The sequence below is a fragment of the Peromyscus maniculatus genome, chromosome 4, assembly GCF_049852395.1.
Source record: "Peromyscus maniculatus bairdii isolate BWxNUB_F1_BW_parent chromosome 4, HU_Pman_BW_mat_3.1, whole genome shotgun sequence".
NCBI lineage: Eukaryota > Metazoa > Chordata > Mammalia > Rodentia > Cricetidae > Peromyscus > Peromyscus maniculatus.
Window position 1 is genome coordinate 158,644,994 of NC_134855.1, and position 19,268 is coordinate 158,664,261.

A 19,268-nucleotide genomic window follows, 5' to 3' on the forward strand; every position below is an offset into this window, starting at 1 on the left:
CCAATACTTGGTAGTCACATGCCTTTAATCCCAGCACTAAAAAGGAAGTGATATGGTGGGTGGAGAAAGGTATATAAGGCGTGAAGGGACAGGAACTAAAGCCTTTTCAGCTGAGGAACCCTTTTCGGCTAAAGGTCTACCAGCTGAGGCTCTTGCAGGCTGAGGAATTGGTGAGTTAAGAGGTGGCCTGCTCTGCTTCTCTGATCTTTCAACTTTCACCCTGATATCTGGCTCTGGGTTTTTATTAAAAGACCATTTTAACATTTGAACAACAGATATTAACAGAGAAGAATATCCTAAATTGTCACCAAAAATCCAAATAGCAGGAAAGACCTGCATCCAGATACCAGTAAAAGGTCACCAAGCACCAAGGAAAATGTATCTCTACTTTAGGCAGGCCTTGAGTGATCGACAGCAGGCCTAGGGACACAGGTTATTCTTAACCATTCTTTATATCCTCTCTATATGTGAAATACTATCTTAAAATGAAAATAACTGAAGATGCTTTAAAATTCCCCATTAGCAGCCAGGCAGTGGTGGTGCACACCTTTATTAATCCTAGCACTCTATGAATTTAAGGCCAGTCTGGTTTACAGAGTGAGTTCCAGAACAGCCAAGGCTGCATATAGAAACCTTGTCTCGAAAAACAAACAAAACAAGCAAACAAATAAACGAAAGATCCCCCATTAGCAAACCCAACAAATCCCCAGGTGTGCTTCCAGGAAGAATACAAGGAAGAAGGCTGACTCAACATTGTAGGGCCCTGTGGAAGGAGTGTTCTTGGAGAACAGACAAGGTATATGGTACCCAGTGAGGGCTGGTCAGGAGAGCTGCAATGACCTGCAAGACTGGCAGCCTCTTGTACCTACCATCAGCTGCAGCTGGTGTGAGTGGGATGTACTCTGTGGATGTGGGGCTGTTCAGGGACACACGGGCCCCTGAGAGGTCAATCTTTGTGCTGCGACAGGTATTAGAGCAGACTTTGTCATGCTGGTAGAAATCTAGTTCCCCAGAGTCCATGATCTTCCTGTGGAGAAGCCAGAGCAATCCAGGTGAGACCTAACTGAAAATACCTCATCTACCACTGTGACTTCAACTGTCCAACTGCAGTGGGTTGGTTCCAGCAGAGGTGCCAACTAGGGCTAGGCTCCTCTGAGGTAGGCGATGGGCTGCAATTTTCACTATGCAGAAAACTCAAACACAAGTACAGTACAGGTGGCACAGCCACCTCAAACCACCTACACAGCATTCTGTCCATAGGAAGGAGATGAAGGCACTTGTGGTGGTTTTGTGTTCCCCAATATATAGTGCACCCTAATAAACTTATCTGGGGTCAGAGAACAGAACAGCCACTAGATATAGAGGCCAGAAAATGGTGGCACACACACCTTTAATCCTAAATTAGAGATCCATCTAGATCTCTGTGAGTTCAAAGCCATACTGGAAACAGCCAGGCATGGTGACTCATGCCTTTAATCCCAGGAAGTGAGCCTTTAATCCCAGGAAGTGATGGCAAGAAGCAGAAAGGTATATAAGGCATGAGGACCAGGAACTAGAGCCTGGTTAAGCTTTTAGGGTTTTAGCAGCAGTTCAGCTGAGATTCATTCTGGATGACAACTCAGAGGCTTCCAGTCTGAGGAAACAGGATCAGCTGAGGAACTGGCCAGATAAGGTTAGCTGTGGCCGGTTCTGTTTCTCTGATCTTTCAGCGTTCACCCCAATACCTGGCTCCATGTTTGTTTTTACTAGTAAGACCTTTTAAGATCCGTGCTACAGGCACTGGCTAGCAAGTATCCATACTGTGATGGTGGACCTGGGGGCAGACCCACAGCTGACAAAGGTGGTGAGTGACTCAGTCCTGGGGCAGGGAATTAAGATCATTTCCAGGGGAAGCTTTGCTTTTTGGAAGGACAGGAAAGGAATTCCTCAAAAAAACAATTTCTAAGGCTACAGTCACTTATTCTCACCTACCAGAGTCTTCCCTTCTAAGTACTCCCTCTGGCCTCTTTGAGGTCTTGAAACAAAATTCAACCAGTCTCAGCCAGACTATCATAACCCATAAACATAAGGCCAGATGCTCTAGTTTCACTCAGCCTAGGGGCAGTGGTGGCCTCAGGCAATCCTAACACACTTCTCTCAGCCTGTGGTCTCAATAGCTATCCCATCAGACCTATTTTAGAAAACAGAGGGTTTCTCAGAGGTATAAGGCTGAGAGCTATGAGAAAGCATCCAGAGTTGACTACTCTGACACAAAATAGTGTACCTTAGGGAGTGCTTAGGAAGTGAGGTAGCTGGTTGATGGAACACCCCCTAGGAGAGCTTGCCAGTCTCCAGATACACAGAAACAAGTATGGCTCTTAGGTCATAAAGTATGTGAGCCTGGCATGTCCTAGGTACCTGTGTACTTCACAAGGGACTTTCATAAAAAGTAATAAAAAAGACAGAAGGGTCCCATAAAGCACTGTCAAAAAAAATTAAATATCTATGTAAAAACACCAGGTTATAGCCTTAATTTTTAATAGTAATACATTCAAAATATACATCACCACCACCACCACCACCAAGTAAAGAATTAGTGGAAATTAAAATAAAACTCAAATAATTCATCTTCAAAGATCCAAAGCCAAATGAAAAAGCAATGGCTGTGAACCCCACCCCTTCCCTCCCATCATCTCAAGCTGGTCAGATGCCCACCTGAGCATGATGCCATTCATCCGGATGGCTCTCTTCCAATCCTTCAAGGTAGATTTCCCTGCCAGGTGCACAAACTCCTTTGGGCTGATCACATGTTCATCGTACTAGAAAGAAGCACAGAAGTACAGGACCTTCTCAGACTGACACAGGCCTGGTGAAACTGTAGCACAACCCATTCTCCCTTCCAACTCCAGCCTGCACCAGGGGTTCACAGGAAGGAATGACATGGCTCTACCAGTCACAGGCCTCAGTACAGAACACTCTGATACAGTCCTTCATTGGAATATGCCCCAGTAGCCAGGGGCCAGGGTAAAGGCCAGCTCTTTACCTGATACTTAGCATGCTGTAGCCCCAAAAAAGTGTACTATGTGCCAGATGAGGGGGCAGACCACAGCAGAGAAAGCTTCTGGTGTACTCTCCCACCAGAAAGACACAGCAAGTCACTTATAGATTATTCCTTAAGTGATATGCACTCGTTATCACATCAGAAAAATGTGGTATTAATCAAGACATAAGCAAATAGCCTGCCTATGATGTGAATGGCCCCTTGCCTAAGAAGCCACAGAAACATAAGATGCACAGTGCCCTGCCTTGCATAGTGCTCATACATATCCACCTCAAAGTCAAGAGAATTGCCCTCTTGATTCAACACTGTTCTGGGACTTACTAGGGCAAAAAGCTTGAAAAGGTAAACATACTATTCAGTGTCCTGAAGCAAGCAACTACTAGAACTAAAGAATGAAAATAAAGCTCAGATGAACCAGTTGCAGGGCTCCAGAAACCACCTCTTTTCAGAATTCCACTTCTTTTTTTTTTTTTTTGTTTTTTTGTTTTTTTTGTTTTTTTTGTTTTTTTTGGTTTTCGAGACAGGGTTTCTCTGTGTAGCTTTGTGCCTTTCCTGGAGCTCACTTGGTAGCCCAGGCTGGCCTCGAACTCACAGAGATCCACCTGGCTCTGCCTCCCGAGTGCTGGGATTAAAGGCGTGCGCCACCAACGCCCGGCCCAGAATTCCACTTCTTAAGCATAGAGGACTTCTGCAGGTAGCATGGTCACAACTGTCATGATCAATCACAACTGCAATGGCCATCTGCTGATAGAAATGATGTACCTAAATTCCCCAAGAACCAGTGCAGCTTTTGTAATCCAGAGCAACAGCAAAGAACTCTCTTCACATTGCTGATCAGGGCAAAACTGGAAGACTACTGTAGTACCCAGCATCCAGCCCTTCATTCTACAATTACCTCTGCTCATCTGACCTTGCCTTCCTGGCTTGATCCTATTCAAGTCCAACACTTGGTTCTAGGAACCAATTCTATTTGTTACCCCTTTCCTTTCCTACCCTCATGTGGGATGGTGGCTATCTCTATTTCTTCTCTGCATGCTCTATGCTGGGCCCCGAGTATATCATGGGTTGGCTATCAAAGCCCACCAACCACTGAGCACCACTGTGTAATTCCCCCTTTTATCTATTTATTTACTTATTTATTTTTGAGATAGGATCTAGCTATGTAGCCATGGCTGGCCTGGTAATTGCTATGTAATCCAGGCTGCTTCAACATCTCACAGCCATCCTCCTGCTTCAACCTCTCAAGTGCTAAGATTACTATTAGCATTTGCCACCATGCCTGGCTACCCAACATTTCATTTCCATGCTGCCATCTGCCCTCATATCTCTTACCCTCCACTCCTCTTTGTATCCTACATTTCTATTTGGAATTTCTTTTCCTCTGCATGAAACATATCCAGAGCATCCTTTGCAGAAGATATACTGATGACAATTTAGTTTTTCCTGAAAAATATCTATTTCATACTTATTTTCAGAAATAACTTTACAATCATCTCTCTTATCATAGAGAATCTTGTACTATGTAACCTCTGGCTTCTCCTGAGCAATCTTCCTTGCTCTCTAGCCATTTTTATATGGGGAACTTTTGTTTGTTTATTTGCTAGAGATACAGTCTCACTATGCAGTCCTGGCTAGAATTCTTGATGTAGACCAGGCTGACCTTGAACTCAGAATTCTGCCTGTCTCTGTTTCCTGAGTGTGTGCTAGGATTAAATATATGTACCATCATGCCTGGCCCTTGTTGTTTTGTATTGGGGATTGAAACCAGGGCCTTCACATGCTAGGCAAGTATTTTACCACTGAGCTACATCTCCAACTTTCAAGCCATTTTAAATATCTTCTTTGCCCCTATAATTCTAGTGCTTTACTGTGATGCTATCTGTGGGACACTTATTTTTTATTTGATATAATTAATCTTACAGAATAATTGCAAAGGTATTCCAGGAAATCCACTACACTTTCTTCAGAATAACAGCTATTTCACTTGGCCCTTCTGCACCACCCCCATCTACACAGACATGTATATGCATGTGTTCTGGACTGGTGAGACCCTCGACTCCCTTCCTCCCCCCTTTTTTTTTTTAATTCCAGACAGGGTTTCTCTGTGCAGTCTTGGAGGAACTTACTCTGTAGACCAGGCTGGCCTCGAATGCACAGAGATCTGCCTGCCTCTGCCTCCCAAGTGCTGGGACTAAAGGTGTTAGCTACCACCCCCCAGCAAGACCCTTGACTCTTGACCCCATAGTAATAGACACAGACTGCCTAGGAACAAGGTACTCTGACACAATCATGAAACACTTTCCCAGATCAGGATCAGTACATTATTAGTGTCCACCTGCAGTCCATATTCAAATACACCAACTGTCCTGATTATAGCCTTTCTCCCTGTTTTGTCTTGATATAAGAATGACTACAAGGTTTATTAGAGTCCTTCATAAAACCACCTCCCAACCTGCTTTTTTTTTTTTTTTTTTTTTTGGTTTTTCGAGACAGGGTTTCTCTGTATAGCTTTGCGCCTTTCCTGGAACTCACTTGGTAGCCCAGGCTGGCCTCGAACTCACAGAGATCCGCCTGCCTCTGCCTCCCGAGTGCTGGGATTAAAGGCGTGCGCCACCACCGCCGCCCGGCCCAACCTGCTTTTATTTTTCTTTACCTTTGCATTTTTGAAGCACACAGGTCAGGCTTTTGTTTTATTTGTAATTTTACTTTATGTGTATGACTATTCTATCTGTATATATGTATGTGCACCACGTGTATGCCTGGTGCCTGAGGTCAAAAGAGAGCATAGGATCCCTGGAACTGGAGTTACAGGATGGTTATGAGCTGCCATGTGGATACTAGAAACTGAACTTAGATATCTTAATTACTGAGTCATCTTTCCAACTTTGTTTTTTTGTTTTGTTTGAGGGTGGTGTTCAAGACAGGTTTTCTCTGTGTAATAGCTCTGGCTGACTCACTTTGTAGACCAGGTTGGCCTCCAACTCAGAGTTCTGCCTGCCTCTGCCTTGGAATGCTAGTAAAGGTGTGTGCCACCACTGCCCAGCTGGTTTTGTTTTGTTTTGTTTTTAAAGCACCCACTCACTCTTTATTGCTTTTATGACAAAGCTGTCCCTCCACACATCTGCTCTGCCCTCTGACCCTGGCATTTACTTCAAGTAAACATGCCAAATGGGGAAGAAAAATGATGGGTCAGAGAACAACACTTGAGGGTTAGGAGTCACCAAGTCTTTCACAAAGCAAACTTAAAAGCGACAATTTTGTCAAATGCCTCAGAGGGTTTCCACAGTGGAAAGGGAGGTGGTCCTTAATTATAGATTTTCCTTTCAGGGCCTGATGGATTTTGGTACACGTATCTAATGGCTGATCTTTTTTTTTTTTTTTTTTTTTTAATAAATTTATTTTATACTCCAGCATCAGTTTCCCTTCCCTCCTCTCCTCCCAGTTCCTCCCCTCCATCCCCCATCTGTTTCCCTGCCAATCCACTCTTCCTCCATTTCTGTTTAGGAAAGGGCAGGTCTCCCGTGAATATCAACAACATGGGATATTAAGCTGCAGTAAGACTAAGCACCTCCTCATGGTTTTGTGTTTTTAAAGGTAGGGTTTCACTGTCTAGCTCTGGCTGGCTAAGAACTTTCTATGTAGGCCAAGCTGACCTGGAAACTATAGAGATTCACCTGTTTCTGTCTCCATGTGCTAGGATTAAAGGCAGGTACCATGATACCTGGTCCTGCAGGTTAGGTATTTTATTGTAGTTCTGTCTCCTAATTTGTATTTGAAGTTTTTCTCAGGAGTAAAGTTAGGCTGTGAGTTTTGGGCAGGAATGCCTAGGGTTTCCTACCCATGGGTTCTATCAGTTCAATGGTTGCCTACCCGAGGAATTCTAATCCATCTTGACAGTTGCTTATCCTAAAGCCAAGGATATAGACATTGGCCCCCTGGAAAGGGAAGGATCTCAAAGCTTCTTCACTGCAGCCACATCACTCTGTGTTAGTATGTGATCTAGAAGGGATGCTCTGACTGCTCCTCACTCCACTTCACAGCTAGATTTCCTAGTCCACCACTCCTTCCATATTCACTGGTAGACATTCTCATGAAAACAACACTTCTCTCTCTGCACACACCTAACAGAAGTGTACTTAATATAAGAAAAACTACATGAAATACGTTGTAATAAACTTTATTTCCCAGTCATTAAGCCATTGCTAAGGACTCAGTAGCCTCCTCATGCCCCTTTCTTCTTAACACTCTATCCCAACTTCTGCCTGTCTTTTCTTGCAGTACCTTCCACAAACTATTCTACAGAGGAAAAGAAATTGTGTTGCATGTACACTATCCATATCCTACACTCTTTTGAATTCACTGTCAATACAAGTAAAGATCATGACTAGCTTCCTATTAACACTGAGTTATATCTGTAGGAAAATTAACAGAAAAATGCAGGAGGACTCTTACTTTTGTCCAAGGGATCACTGATGAATAAAATCAAAAGAACTAGTAAGGAATTTTTTTGGTGTGTGTGTGTGTGTGTGTGTGTGTGTGTGTGTGTGTGTGTTTATACACACGTATAGAGACCATATGTGGTTTGAATGAGAATATCTACCATAGGCTAATATATTTGAAAACTCAGTCCCCAGTTGGTGGGACTCTTCGGGAAGGATTAGAAGAACTGGCCTTGGAGACAGTGTGTCACTGGGGGTGGGCTTTGATTTTTCAAAAGTTCACACCATTCCACTTAGCTTTCTCTCTCTCTCTCTCTCTCTCTCTCTCTCTCTCTCTCTCTCTCTCTCTCTCTCTCTCTCTCTCTCTCCAGTATACCTGTAGTTCAGGATGTAAGTAAGTTCTTAGCTACTGTTCCAGTGCTATGCCTTCCTACCTGTTGCCATGTTCCCTACCATGATGACCACGGACTCTAACCCTCTAGAACTATGAGCCCCAATAAATTCTTTCTCTTATAAGTTGCTTTGATCATGGTGTCTCTTCACTGCAATAAAAAAGTAACTAAGATATTCACCAAACCTGGACCTCACCAATTTGGAAGACTAGCTAGTCAGCAAGTCCCACTGCCTCTGTCTCCATAGTGCTGGGAAGACAGTATGCATCATGATGCTTTTGTTTGTTTTTGGTTTTGTTTTGTTTTGTTGTTTTTTGTTTTGTTTTGTTTTGTTTTGTTTTTGAGACAGGGGTTCTCTGTGTAGCCCTGGCTGCCTTGGAACTCACTTTGTAAATGAGGCTAGCCTTGAATTCACAGAGGTCTGCCTGCCTTTGCCTCCTGAGTGCTGGGATTAAAGGTATGTGTCACCACTGCCCAGCTAAAAGGGTCATTTTTCTTGGGGGGGGGGGATTTTTAAAATTATAATTTAATTGCAACATTTCTCCGTTCCCTTTCCTCCCTCTAAATCCTCCCAAATAACCTTCCTTGTTCTCCTTCAAATCTATGGCCTCTTTTTCCACTAATTGTTATTTCATGCCTATGTATATACATATATATTTCTAAATATAACCTGTTCAGTCCATATAATATTATTGGTATGTATGTTTTCTTAACTGACTTTGGCACTGGACAACCAATTGGTGTGATCTTCCATGGGGAAGACTACCTCTTCCACTCCCAGCTTCCTCAGTTGCCTACAGTTCTTTGTATAGGGTTGAGGCTTCATGGATTTTCTCCATCCAGTTTGGCATGCTCATCCTTGTTCAGCTAATATTTGAGCAGTCATGTTGGTGAGACTTTATGAGTGTAGCTTCTGATAATACTAGGAGACACAATCTCATAGCAAACTCGTGAGGGTGCTAGGGATTTTAACTCAGATCCTCTTGCATGCATAGCAAGCCCTTTACTAACCGAGCCTTCTTCCTAGCACAAAGATGTTTTTATTTGTTCATTTTTTTAGGTGGTACTAGAAATTGGATCTAGGGTCTTTTGGTTGCAGACAAGTTGTGTGTGTGTGTGTGTGTGTGTGTGTGTGTGTGTGTGTGTGCGCGTGCGCGCGCGCGCGTGCGCACGCACGCGTGCGCACATGCTTCCATACATATGCAATGAGTTATATCCCCAGCCTGTAGTAAAGGAATTTAAGAAGAAATCTGCCTGCAATAACGCCAGAGTTCAACATCCAGAATAAAAATGAAATAACTCAGCTACAGGGTAACCAGTAAAAGAACATTTGCCAGCTCTTTGGCAGAGATTGAACTTGCTAAGGATGATCAGCTAAAGGCTCGTAGGCTTTAGATCAGTGATTCTCAACCTGCAGGTCAAGACCCCTTTGGATATCAACTAAACCTTTCACAGGGGTTGTATTATCAGAAATCCTGCATATCAGACATTTACATTATGATTCATAACAGTAGCAAAATTACAATTATAAAGTAGCAATGAAAATAATTTTATGATTGGGGGTCACCACAACATGAAGAACTGTATTAAAGGGATTACAGCATTAGGAATATTGAGGACCACTGTTTTAGATGTTTGTAGTTCATGAAAGGTTAAATCAAGATTTCCTTGTAAGGCATAGAATTTCCCTTCTGTCCCTTGATACAAATTTAAAAGCATCACAGCTTATGTCATAATCACATGGAGTCTGCTTTTTAACTTAGTATAAAACATTTATGCAATAAACTGAAAAGATAAGAGGAACCTTATCTTACTCATGTATTACTACTTATTTCTCTCTTGTCTTGCTAGGATTAAACTCCAAGCCTTATACATGCTAAACAAGTGATCAGCCACTGAGCTCCAGCCTGATGTTATTTATTTTAACATTAAATTATTCCAGATGGGAGCCTTTCTGTTCATCTGGGGATCATTCAGGTCTTTCAAAAGATGGACACCAGTCTTGCCTCCTCATGAAGTCTTCAGGCTCCTTCCTTGAAGACAGACATGTTGTATTTTTCTCCTGCTTCTATCTGCCACTTTCTCGTATCTATGAACTGAGATTTGAATGAAGTTTTTGATTCTATCCTCCAGTTCACTAATCATCTCTTCAGCTATGTCTAATCTCTGAAACAAATCAATCAAATATTTAGTTTTAAATCTATTCATTTCTAGCTAATGTTTTTGTCAAATTTGCTCATGCTTTATACATATTCAGGCTTATCTTTTATTATTTGAGATGAATTAATAATTATTTAGAGTTAAGGGATGGCTCAATTGGTAAAGTGCTTCCTGCATAAACATAAAGAATCTGTTTGGATCCCCAGCACCAACATAAAAATCCCGGTACAGTGGTTCATGTCTGGGATCCCAGTGATGAGCTGATTCTGTTGCCCAGTGTTTCTTCACATGCTCATCCAAGGCACCTTGCTCTCTTGTGTCAAGTGCTTTGGTTTTCTTTTTCTGTGAGGTACTCCCCACCCCTTCCTGACTTAGAATTTTGTAGAAATTACATAAGGTAAATGGATTTCTTCAAAAAGGATTTTTCAACTATTTCTGTCAAATTGTGGGAGAAGTCAGCCTAGAAATTACTTAAAACCAAGCTATCCTCTGATGGAGGTTCTAACCATACTGTCACAGGTCAGTGTTCTAGAGAGCAAGCTTCTATTCTCATTGCTTAAACTGGGAGTGCCAGCATTCTGCTCAGGGTGGGCAGAGGTGGGCTGATGTCATGAGTCTCATCAGTATCAATTTTAGAGACCAGCCCTTCTCTAAACACAAGCTATGAAGAACCCCAGGTTTTACCTTTTTGTCTTCAGCAGGCAAAACTTAGATGACTCATATCTTGGGCAAGAGCAAGACTCATCATTCTGTCTCGGCACTACACCCATACTTTGACCCTGGGACTAATAACTTTTACTTTTTGCCAACTTAAGATAGCTTTATGGGAGGGGGAAGGGGGTTGGAGAGGTAGTTCAGTGGTTACAGTACTTGTTTTCTTGCAGAGGACCTAAATTCAATTCACAGCATCCACATGGTAGATCACAATCATTCATAACTCCAGTTGTGATTTGATGTACTCTTCTGGCCTCCTCAGTCACCAGGCATGCATGTGGTGCACATACATACATGCAAGCAAAACACTCATATATAAAATAGAATAAATTAAAAAATTCAAACCAGCTTTATGAATATACCTTAGTGTGAATTTTGGGCTGTTTCAATACAAAATGAGTTTAGGTACTAACCTACCATGGTGCCAGAAATAGAATACCTTTCCCACTCAATATCCCCTAGCTACTAAATGAGGTCTCTTCAGAGCATACCTCAGTCTGTCAAACAAAGCCATCTGCAACTCAGAGGCCATAGCTTCTACCTAAGAGAAGTAAGTGTACTTAATATAAATAAGAAAAATGACATGAAATGAACTGCCATAAACTTATCCTCCTTCAAATTAGGTATGTCTTCTCACCAACCTGTCTCTGTTGCTTCACCTCAGCAGAAATTAAATTACTCTTGCTGGAGGCTTTTTCTCACTGTATTCATCATTCCTAGAGGTTATCTGCTATGCCTCCTCTGTCTCCCCAGGCCCATGAGACTCAGCTTCCTTCCAGAGGAGTGTCCTGCATAGGACACTGCCGCCCCCAACACCCAAGCAGGAGGAAGTGCAGGTAAAGGTGTGCGCCTCACCTGACCCTCACCTGAACACATTTCACATTGATGCCAGGGCACACAAACTTCCTCCAAATGAGGTTAGCTCTGCTGTCTCCGCAAGTGATGGGGTACACAATTTCAGCCTCTAAGTTCTCCCCCTCTTCAGCCATCTTCACTTCTCACAGACACATGGACAAGAAAAAGTAGAAAGAGAAAATCAGTTACAAACTTTCCAAAGCACTTCCTGCTTTGCCAATCTGAAACCAAACTGAGACCCAAGAAGGCCTGAAACAGAGCCCAGAAACAAGGTTCCCATCAAGCCCATGGAGAATTTCAGATGAATCAACAAAAAAGACTATATATCAGTAACTATTAACCACAATATTAATATAAGCTCATTAAACAATGGCCAATTGAAGAGCCATGTTAGAAGACAAAATCAAGCCATAGTTGAAACACTGCTAGGGAAACATGTCTTAGGCATTCCAATTCTTTAATCTAACTGACACAAGGCCCCATAGATAATAAATGAACACCTACAATCATTCACTGTAGACAAAGGAAACAGGGGGAGACAGTGGCAAGACAACAAAATACAAAAGAGGAGAAAGCTGCAAAAATTGAGATGACTCTTCTTTCTTTTCCCACCAGTGCTGGTAGAAGTCGTTCCCATACAATGTGCCCCTCCCTCTTAAGAAGACCCGGGACCTGGTCTCTTATATGTTGGGGAACAGCCCAAACAAGGGCCTACTTAGCCCTTGCTGTTACCTCAATTGTGGGACTGTCCTGTCCTCAAAACCAACAGAGTAGGCAGAAGGCAGACTTCCCACCTAATGCTGCTTCCCAGTCAATAGGGTTTCCTACCTAACACGGCTTCCTTGAGCTGTGAGGAGGCTGTAAAGGCTGCAGCAGCTGCAGCTGCTGCATTTTCTGTTTCCATGTTATCTTCTGTCAAGTCACCCCTGGTAGACAGAGAAAAAGAACATCAGAATCAACAAGTGCACATTTTGCAGCCCCTGGCATACCTAGAGTGTGAAAGGATGAATCTCATTGCTAACAAACCAATTATACTTTGCTATCTTTATTCAGAAATTGTGGTGGCTATGCAGTCAGAGAAGAATGCACAGACAAGTACTTATGCCACCCTCAGGAGAACATGTAGCTTGCATTCTCTGTTCCATTTTTGCCTTCCACCAGTGCCAAGAAAGGCATGGACAAGCAAAGCCAATGTGAGGAATTTATAGAAGCAACAAACATTCATGTGGGCACTCAAAAGCATTATTTCTTTATTTAATAAAGTTTTCTATTTCCAATATAATAATTTTATACTGTTATACAAAGTTGCTAAAAAAATATACCTTTTATACAGTTTTAGAGAGCAAACTCAGGCCCCCAAGCATGCTAGGCAAATGTTCTACTGAGCCATATACTCAAAAAATACAAAATTTGCTGGGCAGTGGTGGCGCACGCCTTTAATCCCAGCACTTGGGAGGCAGAGGCAGGCGGATCTCTGTGAGTTCGAGGCCAGCCTGGGCTACCAAGTGAGTTCCAGGAAAGGCGCAAAGCTACACAGAGAAACCCTGTCTCGAAAAACCAAAAAAAAAAAAAAAAAAAAAAAAAAAAATACAAAATTTTTGACCAACCCTTACCTTATACCAAAATAAATTATGAGCAAACCAAAAGCAAAGGCAAAGGTGAAACCCTATAGTATTAAAATTTTTTAAAAGAAAAGGATTAGTAGTAGTAGTTATAAAATGGTCAAGGTTTTTCTTATATACAAAATCCAGAATCACAAAAAAAGGATACTTTTGGCTTAAAAATAAAAATACTTGGGGATGGGATGCATCTCAGCTGGTAGAGTGCCTACCTAGCATGTGACTTCCCAGTAACACGTAACACTGGGCCTGGTGGTACATGCCTGTATTACCAGAAGGCAGAATAATCAGAAGTTCAAGATCATCCTTAGAAATACAGTAGTTTAAGGCCAGCCTGGGCTATAAGAAATCCTATTTCAAAATAAACAAACAAAAATAGAAGCCAGGGCCAGTGACACAGCTCAGTAGGTAAAAGCACTTATTGCCAAACCTGACAACCTCAGATCAATCCTCAGAACTTAGTCCTCTGACATGCATATGTGGAAGCCCTCTGACTTCTATATCTGCGCACATGGGTACACACACACATACACAAAACATATACTTATCATTTCAACACTCAAGAGCAGAAACTGGGGAATCGCTACAAGTTCCAGACAAGCCTGGTCTACTTAGCTCTTTCCAGGCCAGTTAGGACCACATAGCAAGACCTTCCCTCAAATTTTCTCCAAAATTTAAAATATAAATAAATAAAATTAGTAGCTAGAGAGATGGCTCACTGGTTAAGAATACTTGCTGCAGCCGGGTGGCAGTGGCACACTCCTTTAATCCCAACACTCAGGAAGCAGAGTCAGGCGGATCTCTGTGAGTTTGAGGCCAGCCTGGTCTACATAGAGAGATCCAGGGCAGGCACCAAAACTATAGAGAAACCCTATCTGGAAAAAGCAAAAAAAAAAAAAAAAAAAAGAATACTTACTGCTTTTACAGAGGACCCTTGTTCATTCCAGCATCCATATGGTGGTTCACAACTACCTGTAACTCCAGTTCCGGGGGCCCCAATGCCCTCTTCTGACCTTTATAAGCACTGCATAAGCATGGTACACTTGAATACATGCAGGTGAAAGACATATATACACGCAACAAAAATGTAAAAAATCTATCTCTTTGTTTTGCTTTGTTCTGAGACTTTGTTCTGAGACTGTAGCCTTGGCTGGCCTTGAACTCAGAGATCCACCTTCTTCAGTCTCCCAAGTGTTGGGATTAAAGGTATATCACCATATTCTGTCCCAAAATAAATAAATAAAATTAAAATCTTGGGTTGGTTAGATCATCCAGCCAGTAAAGGCACTTGCTATGCAAGCTTGATGACCCGAGTTCAATCTCCAGAACCCATGTAAAAGTGTGAGGGAGAACCAACTATTAAAAGTTGCTCTCTGAGTTCTACAAACACCATGGCACACACAATAAATTAAAAACAAACAACAACAAAAAATCCTTTTAGTACAAGGCAAAAAACACTATGAGCAACTTTTTTTTTTTTTTTTTTGGTTTTTCGAGACAGGGTTTCTCTGTGTAGCTTTGCGCCTTTCCTGGAGCTCACTTGGTAGCCCAGGCTGGCCTCGAACTCACAGAGATCCGCCTGGCTCTGCCTCCCGAGTGCTGGGATTAAAGGCGTGCGCCACCACCGCCCGGCCAAGCAACTTTTTAAAAGAGGGAACACATGAATAGTTGGAGGACAGTCTACCAAGGTCCAAGACCAGAGCCATGAGAAACCTGTGAAGAGACTGCTTCTAATTCCTAAGAAATGCAAATGAGGACTATGTTGAGAACTGAGATGTTCAGTAGTAGAGTGCTTACCTAGTGTAATCAAAGGCCTGGGTTCAATCTCCAGCACTGGGAGAAAAAAAAGATGAGTGAGAAAGCACTTTCACCTAGATAGGCCAAAAATGGAAATATCTACCACCAAGATATTTGTGGGAAAAGCTGATGGAGTGATAATACAGGTGTGAAACAGCAGCACTCCAGTATAGCTAGAAAACTGCAAGAGGGCACATGTCATGGTTTAGATATAAGGTAGCTCACCCAAAAGATTTGTGTTGAAGGCTTAGTTTCCAATAGAGCAGTATTGAGAGCAGGAGCTTTTGGGGAAGTGACTAGATCATAAAGGCTCTGACTTTTCAATGAACCAATCGCTTGATGGATGATAATATGATGATATTGAGAGATGGTAGAAAGTAAAAGATGGAGTCTAATTAAAGAAAGTAGATCATTGGGAGTGTGGTCTAGAAGGGCGTACCTTGTCCCTGGCTCTTCCTTTGATTTTCTGTCTCCTAGCTGTCATAAGATGAGCATTTTTGCCTTGTCATCTCCATTCACAACTTTCTACCTCATGGCCTGGAAATAATGAAGCCAACTACCATGCTCTGAAACTACTTTACCAACAGGTAAATGGGAGTTAAATAAAAATACAGCCGGGCGGTGGTGGCTCATGCCTTTAATCCCAGCACTTGGGAGGCAGAGGCAGGCGTAGCTCTGTGAGTTCGAGGCCAGCCTGGGTTACCACTTGAGTTCTAGGAAAGGCACAAAGCTACACAGGGAAACCCTGTCTCGAAACAAAACAAAACAAAAACAAAAACAAACTTGGAATCTGCTTTTTTTGTTTTTTGTTTTTCAAAACAGGGCTTCTTTGTGTAGCCCTGGCTATTGTCCTGGAACTCACTCTGTAGAGTAGGCTGGCCTCGAAATCAGAGATCTGCCTGCTTCTGCCTCCCAAGTGCTGGGATTAAAGGCATACACCACCACCACCCGGCTATCTGTACAGATTTTTAAGGTAAACTTCCTGGCTTGGAATCTGCCTTTTGAGACATTAAGAATGACTCTAAACCAGCCATGGTGGTGCATACCATTAGTCTCAGCATTTAGGAGGCAGAGGTAGGCCTGATCTTCATAGAAAGTTCTAGGCCAGCCAGGGCCATTTAAAGCAGTGGTTCTCAACCTTCCTAATGCTGAGACCCTTTAATATAATTCCTCATGTTGTGGTGACCTCCAACCACAAAATTATTTTCATTGCTATTTCATTACTGTAATTTTACTACTTTTATGAATTGTAACTATCTGATATCCAGGATATCTGATAATGCAACCCCTGTGAAAGGGTCAATCAACCCCAAAAGGGGTCATGACCCACAGGTTGAGAGTCTCTGATTCAGAGAGACCCTGCCCCAAAAACAACAACAAAGAATGACTCTGATATGAATAGTAATATTAAATGGGAACACCCAGACTCCAAAAAGTCTGCAGGAACTTGGAAAGGAAGCTATCCTCCTCAGCCAGAACTTTGGACAAAGCAGAGGACAATGACAGAACCAGAATGTATACCCTGTCCAAAACAAATTCTTCCAAGGAAGGAAGTCAGGAGTGAGGAAAAGAGACCTGAAACCCCTAGCTGTGCCATTAGCAGAGACTACAGCTCCTGACTTACAAGAACATTAGCAAACCAATGGCCAGCATTCAATGTAGACAGCTGAGGAAATCATAGTGAAGACTAAGGGGGAAGAATCTCCATGGATGTAGTACAGACCCTCAGCAGCACAACCTGTAAAACTATGTCTCCAACTCTCAGCAAAGATGCTAACAAATTGGCATTTCTATTAATGTCACATAAAAAAGGTATACTTTCCCTAAACATATGAACTCCTGGCTTTCTATTGAAAGCTGCTTTCTTCTCTGCAGTAGACAGACTTTGCCACAGGATGGTAGTGAGCAGGAATAATTCTGTCAGGCTTTCTGAGTAAAGAATACTCCCCAGGTCTTCCCAAATCAGGAAGAAAATCATTTCCTACAAAGAAATTAACTATCCTCTACTTCACTTTTTTTTTCTCTCTCTCACACACACACACACACACAACTTGTCTGCAACCAAAAGACCCTAGATTCAATTTCTAGTACCACCTAAAAAAATGAACAAATAAAAACATCTTTGTGCTAGGAAGAAGGCTCGGTTAGTAAAGGGCTTGCTATGCATGCAAGAGGATCTGAGTTAAAATCCCTAGCACCCTCACGAGTTTGCTATGAGATTGTGTCTCCTAGTATTATCAGAAGCTACACTCATAAAGTCTCACCAACATGACTGCTCAAATATTAGCTGAACAAGGATGAGCATGCCAAACTGGATGGAGAAAATCCATGAAGCCTCAACCCTATACAAAGAACTGTAGGCAACTGAGGAAGCTGGGAGTGGAAGAGGTAGTCTTCCCTATGGAAGATCACACCAATTGGTTGTCCAGTGCCAAAGTCAGTTAAGAAAACATACATACCAATAATATTATATGGACTGAACAGGTTATATTTAGAAATATATATGTATATACATAGGCATGAAATAACAATTAGTGGAAAAAGAGGCCATAGATTTGAAGGAGAACAAGGAAGGTTATTTGGGAGGATTTAGAGGGAGGAAAGGGAACGGAGAAATGCTGCAATTAAATTATAATTTTAAAAATCCCCCCCCCCCCAAGAAAAACAACCCTTTTAGCTGGGCAGTGGTGACACATACCTTTAATCCCAGCACTCAGGAGGCAAAGGCAGGCAGACCTCTGTGAATTCAAGGCTAGCCTCATTTACAAAGTGAGTTCCAAGGCAGCCAGGGCTACACAGAGAACCCCTGTCTCAAAAACAAAACAAAACAAAACAAAACAAAACAAAACAAAAAACAACAACAAAACAAAACCAAAAACAAACAAAAGCATCATGATGCATACTGTCTTCCCAGCACTATGGAGACAGAGGCCCAGCTCACTGTAGGCAGTGCTACCCCTAGACTAGTAGTCCTAGATGCTATAAAAGAAGGCAGGCTGAACAAGCCACGAGGAAGCAAACCAGTAAGCCTCACTTTTTCATGGCCTCTACATCAGTTCCTGACTCCAGGTTTCTACCTTGAGTTCCTGCCTTGATTTCTCTCTGGATGATGAACTATAATGTAGAATACGAAATAAAACCCTTCCTCCTAGCTGGGTGGTAGTATCACACACCTTTAATCCCAGCACTGGGGAGGCAGAGGCAGGCAGATTTCTGTGAGTTCCAGGCCACCCTGGTCTACAGAGATAGTTCCAGGACAGCCAGGGCTGTTATATAGAGAAACCCTATCTCAGAAAAAAAAACAAACAACAACAACAACAACAACAACAACAAAAAAAAAAAAACCACTCCTCCCCATGTTGGTTTTGGTTAGTGTTTCATCACAGCAATAAAACTTTAAGACAGGGAGTAATTTTGTTTTTAATTCTCAGGTTTATGATCAAAAGGCATTTAACTATGAAGCCAAGACTTGAGGCCTGGTACCATAGTTGGACATGATGTTGAGGGACCTTTGGGGTGTGGAGGAATGAACTGTCAGGGAGATAATGTCAGATTTGTAGAGGCAGCCATGGTATCTTTGTAAATATTGAATATCAAGTGTCCCACTAAAATGCTTATGTGTTGGGGATGGCTTAACTAGTGATACTATTTTGGGAGGTGGGAACTACATGAAAAAAGTAGGTCACTGGAGGGAAGTCCTTGGGAATATTTTGTCCCTGGTCCCTTCCTGTCTCCCTACCTTGCCTTCATGTTTCCCTTTCTCACCCTCTTATCTCCCATGAAGCAAAATGCCTCTTCCTCTACATATTCCCACCACCTTTATGTACTCACTGAACCCTCTGAAAAACATGAGCCAAGGTACATCCTTCCTCGATTGAGTTGTTTATGTCAGGTATAAAACTAATGATCTACAACTTTTCTGATCCTGAAGTAGTCTTAGTCCACCCAGGTGGGATTAAGAGCTAGTGCATGGCTATATAATTTGCTCTAGTTGTTGGTAAATGAGAACACACAAGGCATGAGATCATCAAGGAAAGTCCAGGCCAACTAGTTGGAAGATTTAGAGAGGCTGGCAGACATAGGGATGCCCTCACTACAGCTATCAAAATAGCCTGTCAATGAGACATGACTGAAGCCATCTTGACCAGCCAACCCACCACAACACACAACAGTGTCAAACAAGCAGCCTAATGTTCTGGAATATTATTTTAAGATGTGTTACATTTGTTTATGCTGTGGGCCATTTGTTTAA

At 42.3% G+C, this 19,268-nt stretch overlaps 1 protein-coding gene across 4 annotated transcripts in view; it reads right to left on the reverse strand.

Moving 5' to 3' along the window:
* Gmeb2 (glucocorticoid modulatory element binding protein 2) overlaps window positions 1–19,268 on the reverse strand; it is a 44,648-nt gene that overhangs the window by 6,847 nt on the left and 18,533 nt on the right. For 3 of the 4 annotated variants that reach the window (XM_076571403.1, XM_076571405.1, XM_076571406.1), the window contains exons 3-6: window positions 12,429–12,526; window positions 11,612–11,739; window positions 2,695–2,798; window positions 870–1,027 (exon numbers count right to left, since the gene is read on the reverse strand). In XM_076571403.1, coding sequence (XP_076427518.1) covers window positions 870–1,027; window positions 2,695–2,798; window positions 11,612–11,739; window positions 12,429–12,526 — 488 coding nt within the window. Of the gene's footprint in view, window positions 1–869; window positions 1,028–2,694; window positions 2,799–11,611; window positions 11,740–12,428; window positions 12,527–19,268 lie in introns of those variants that run through there. The other variant, XM_042276970.2, reaches the window with a different exon arrangement.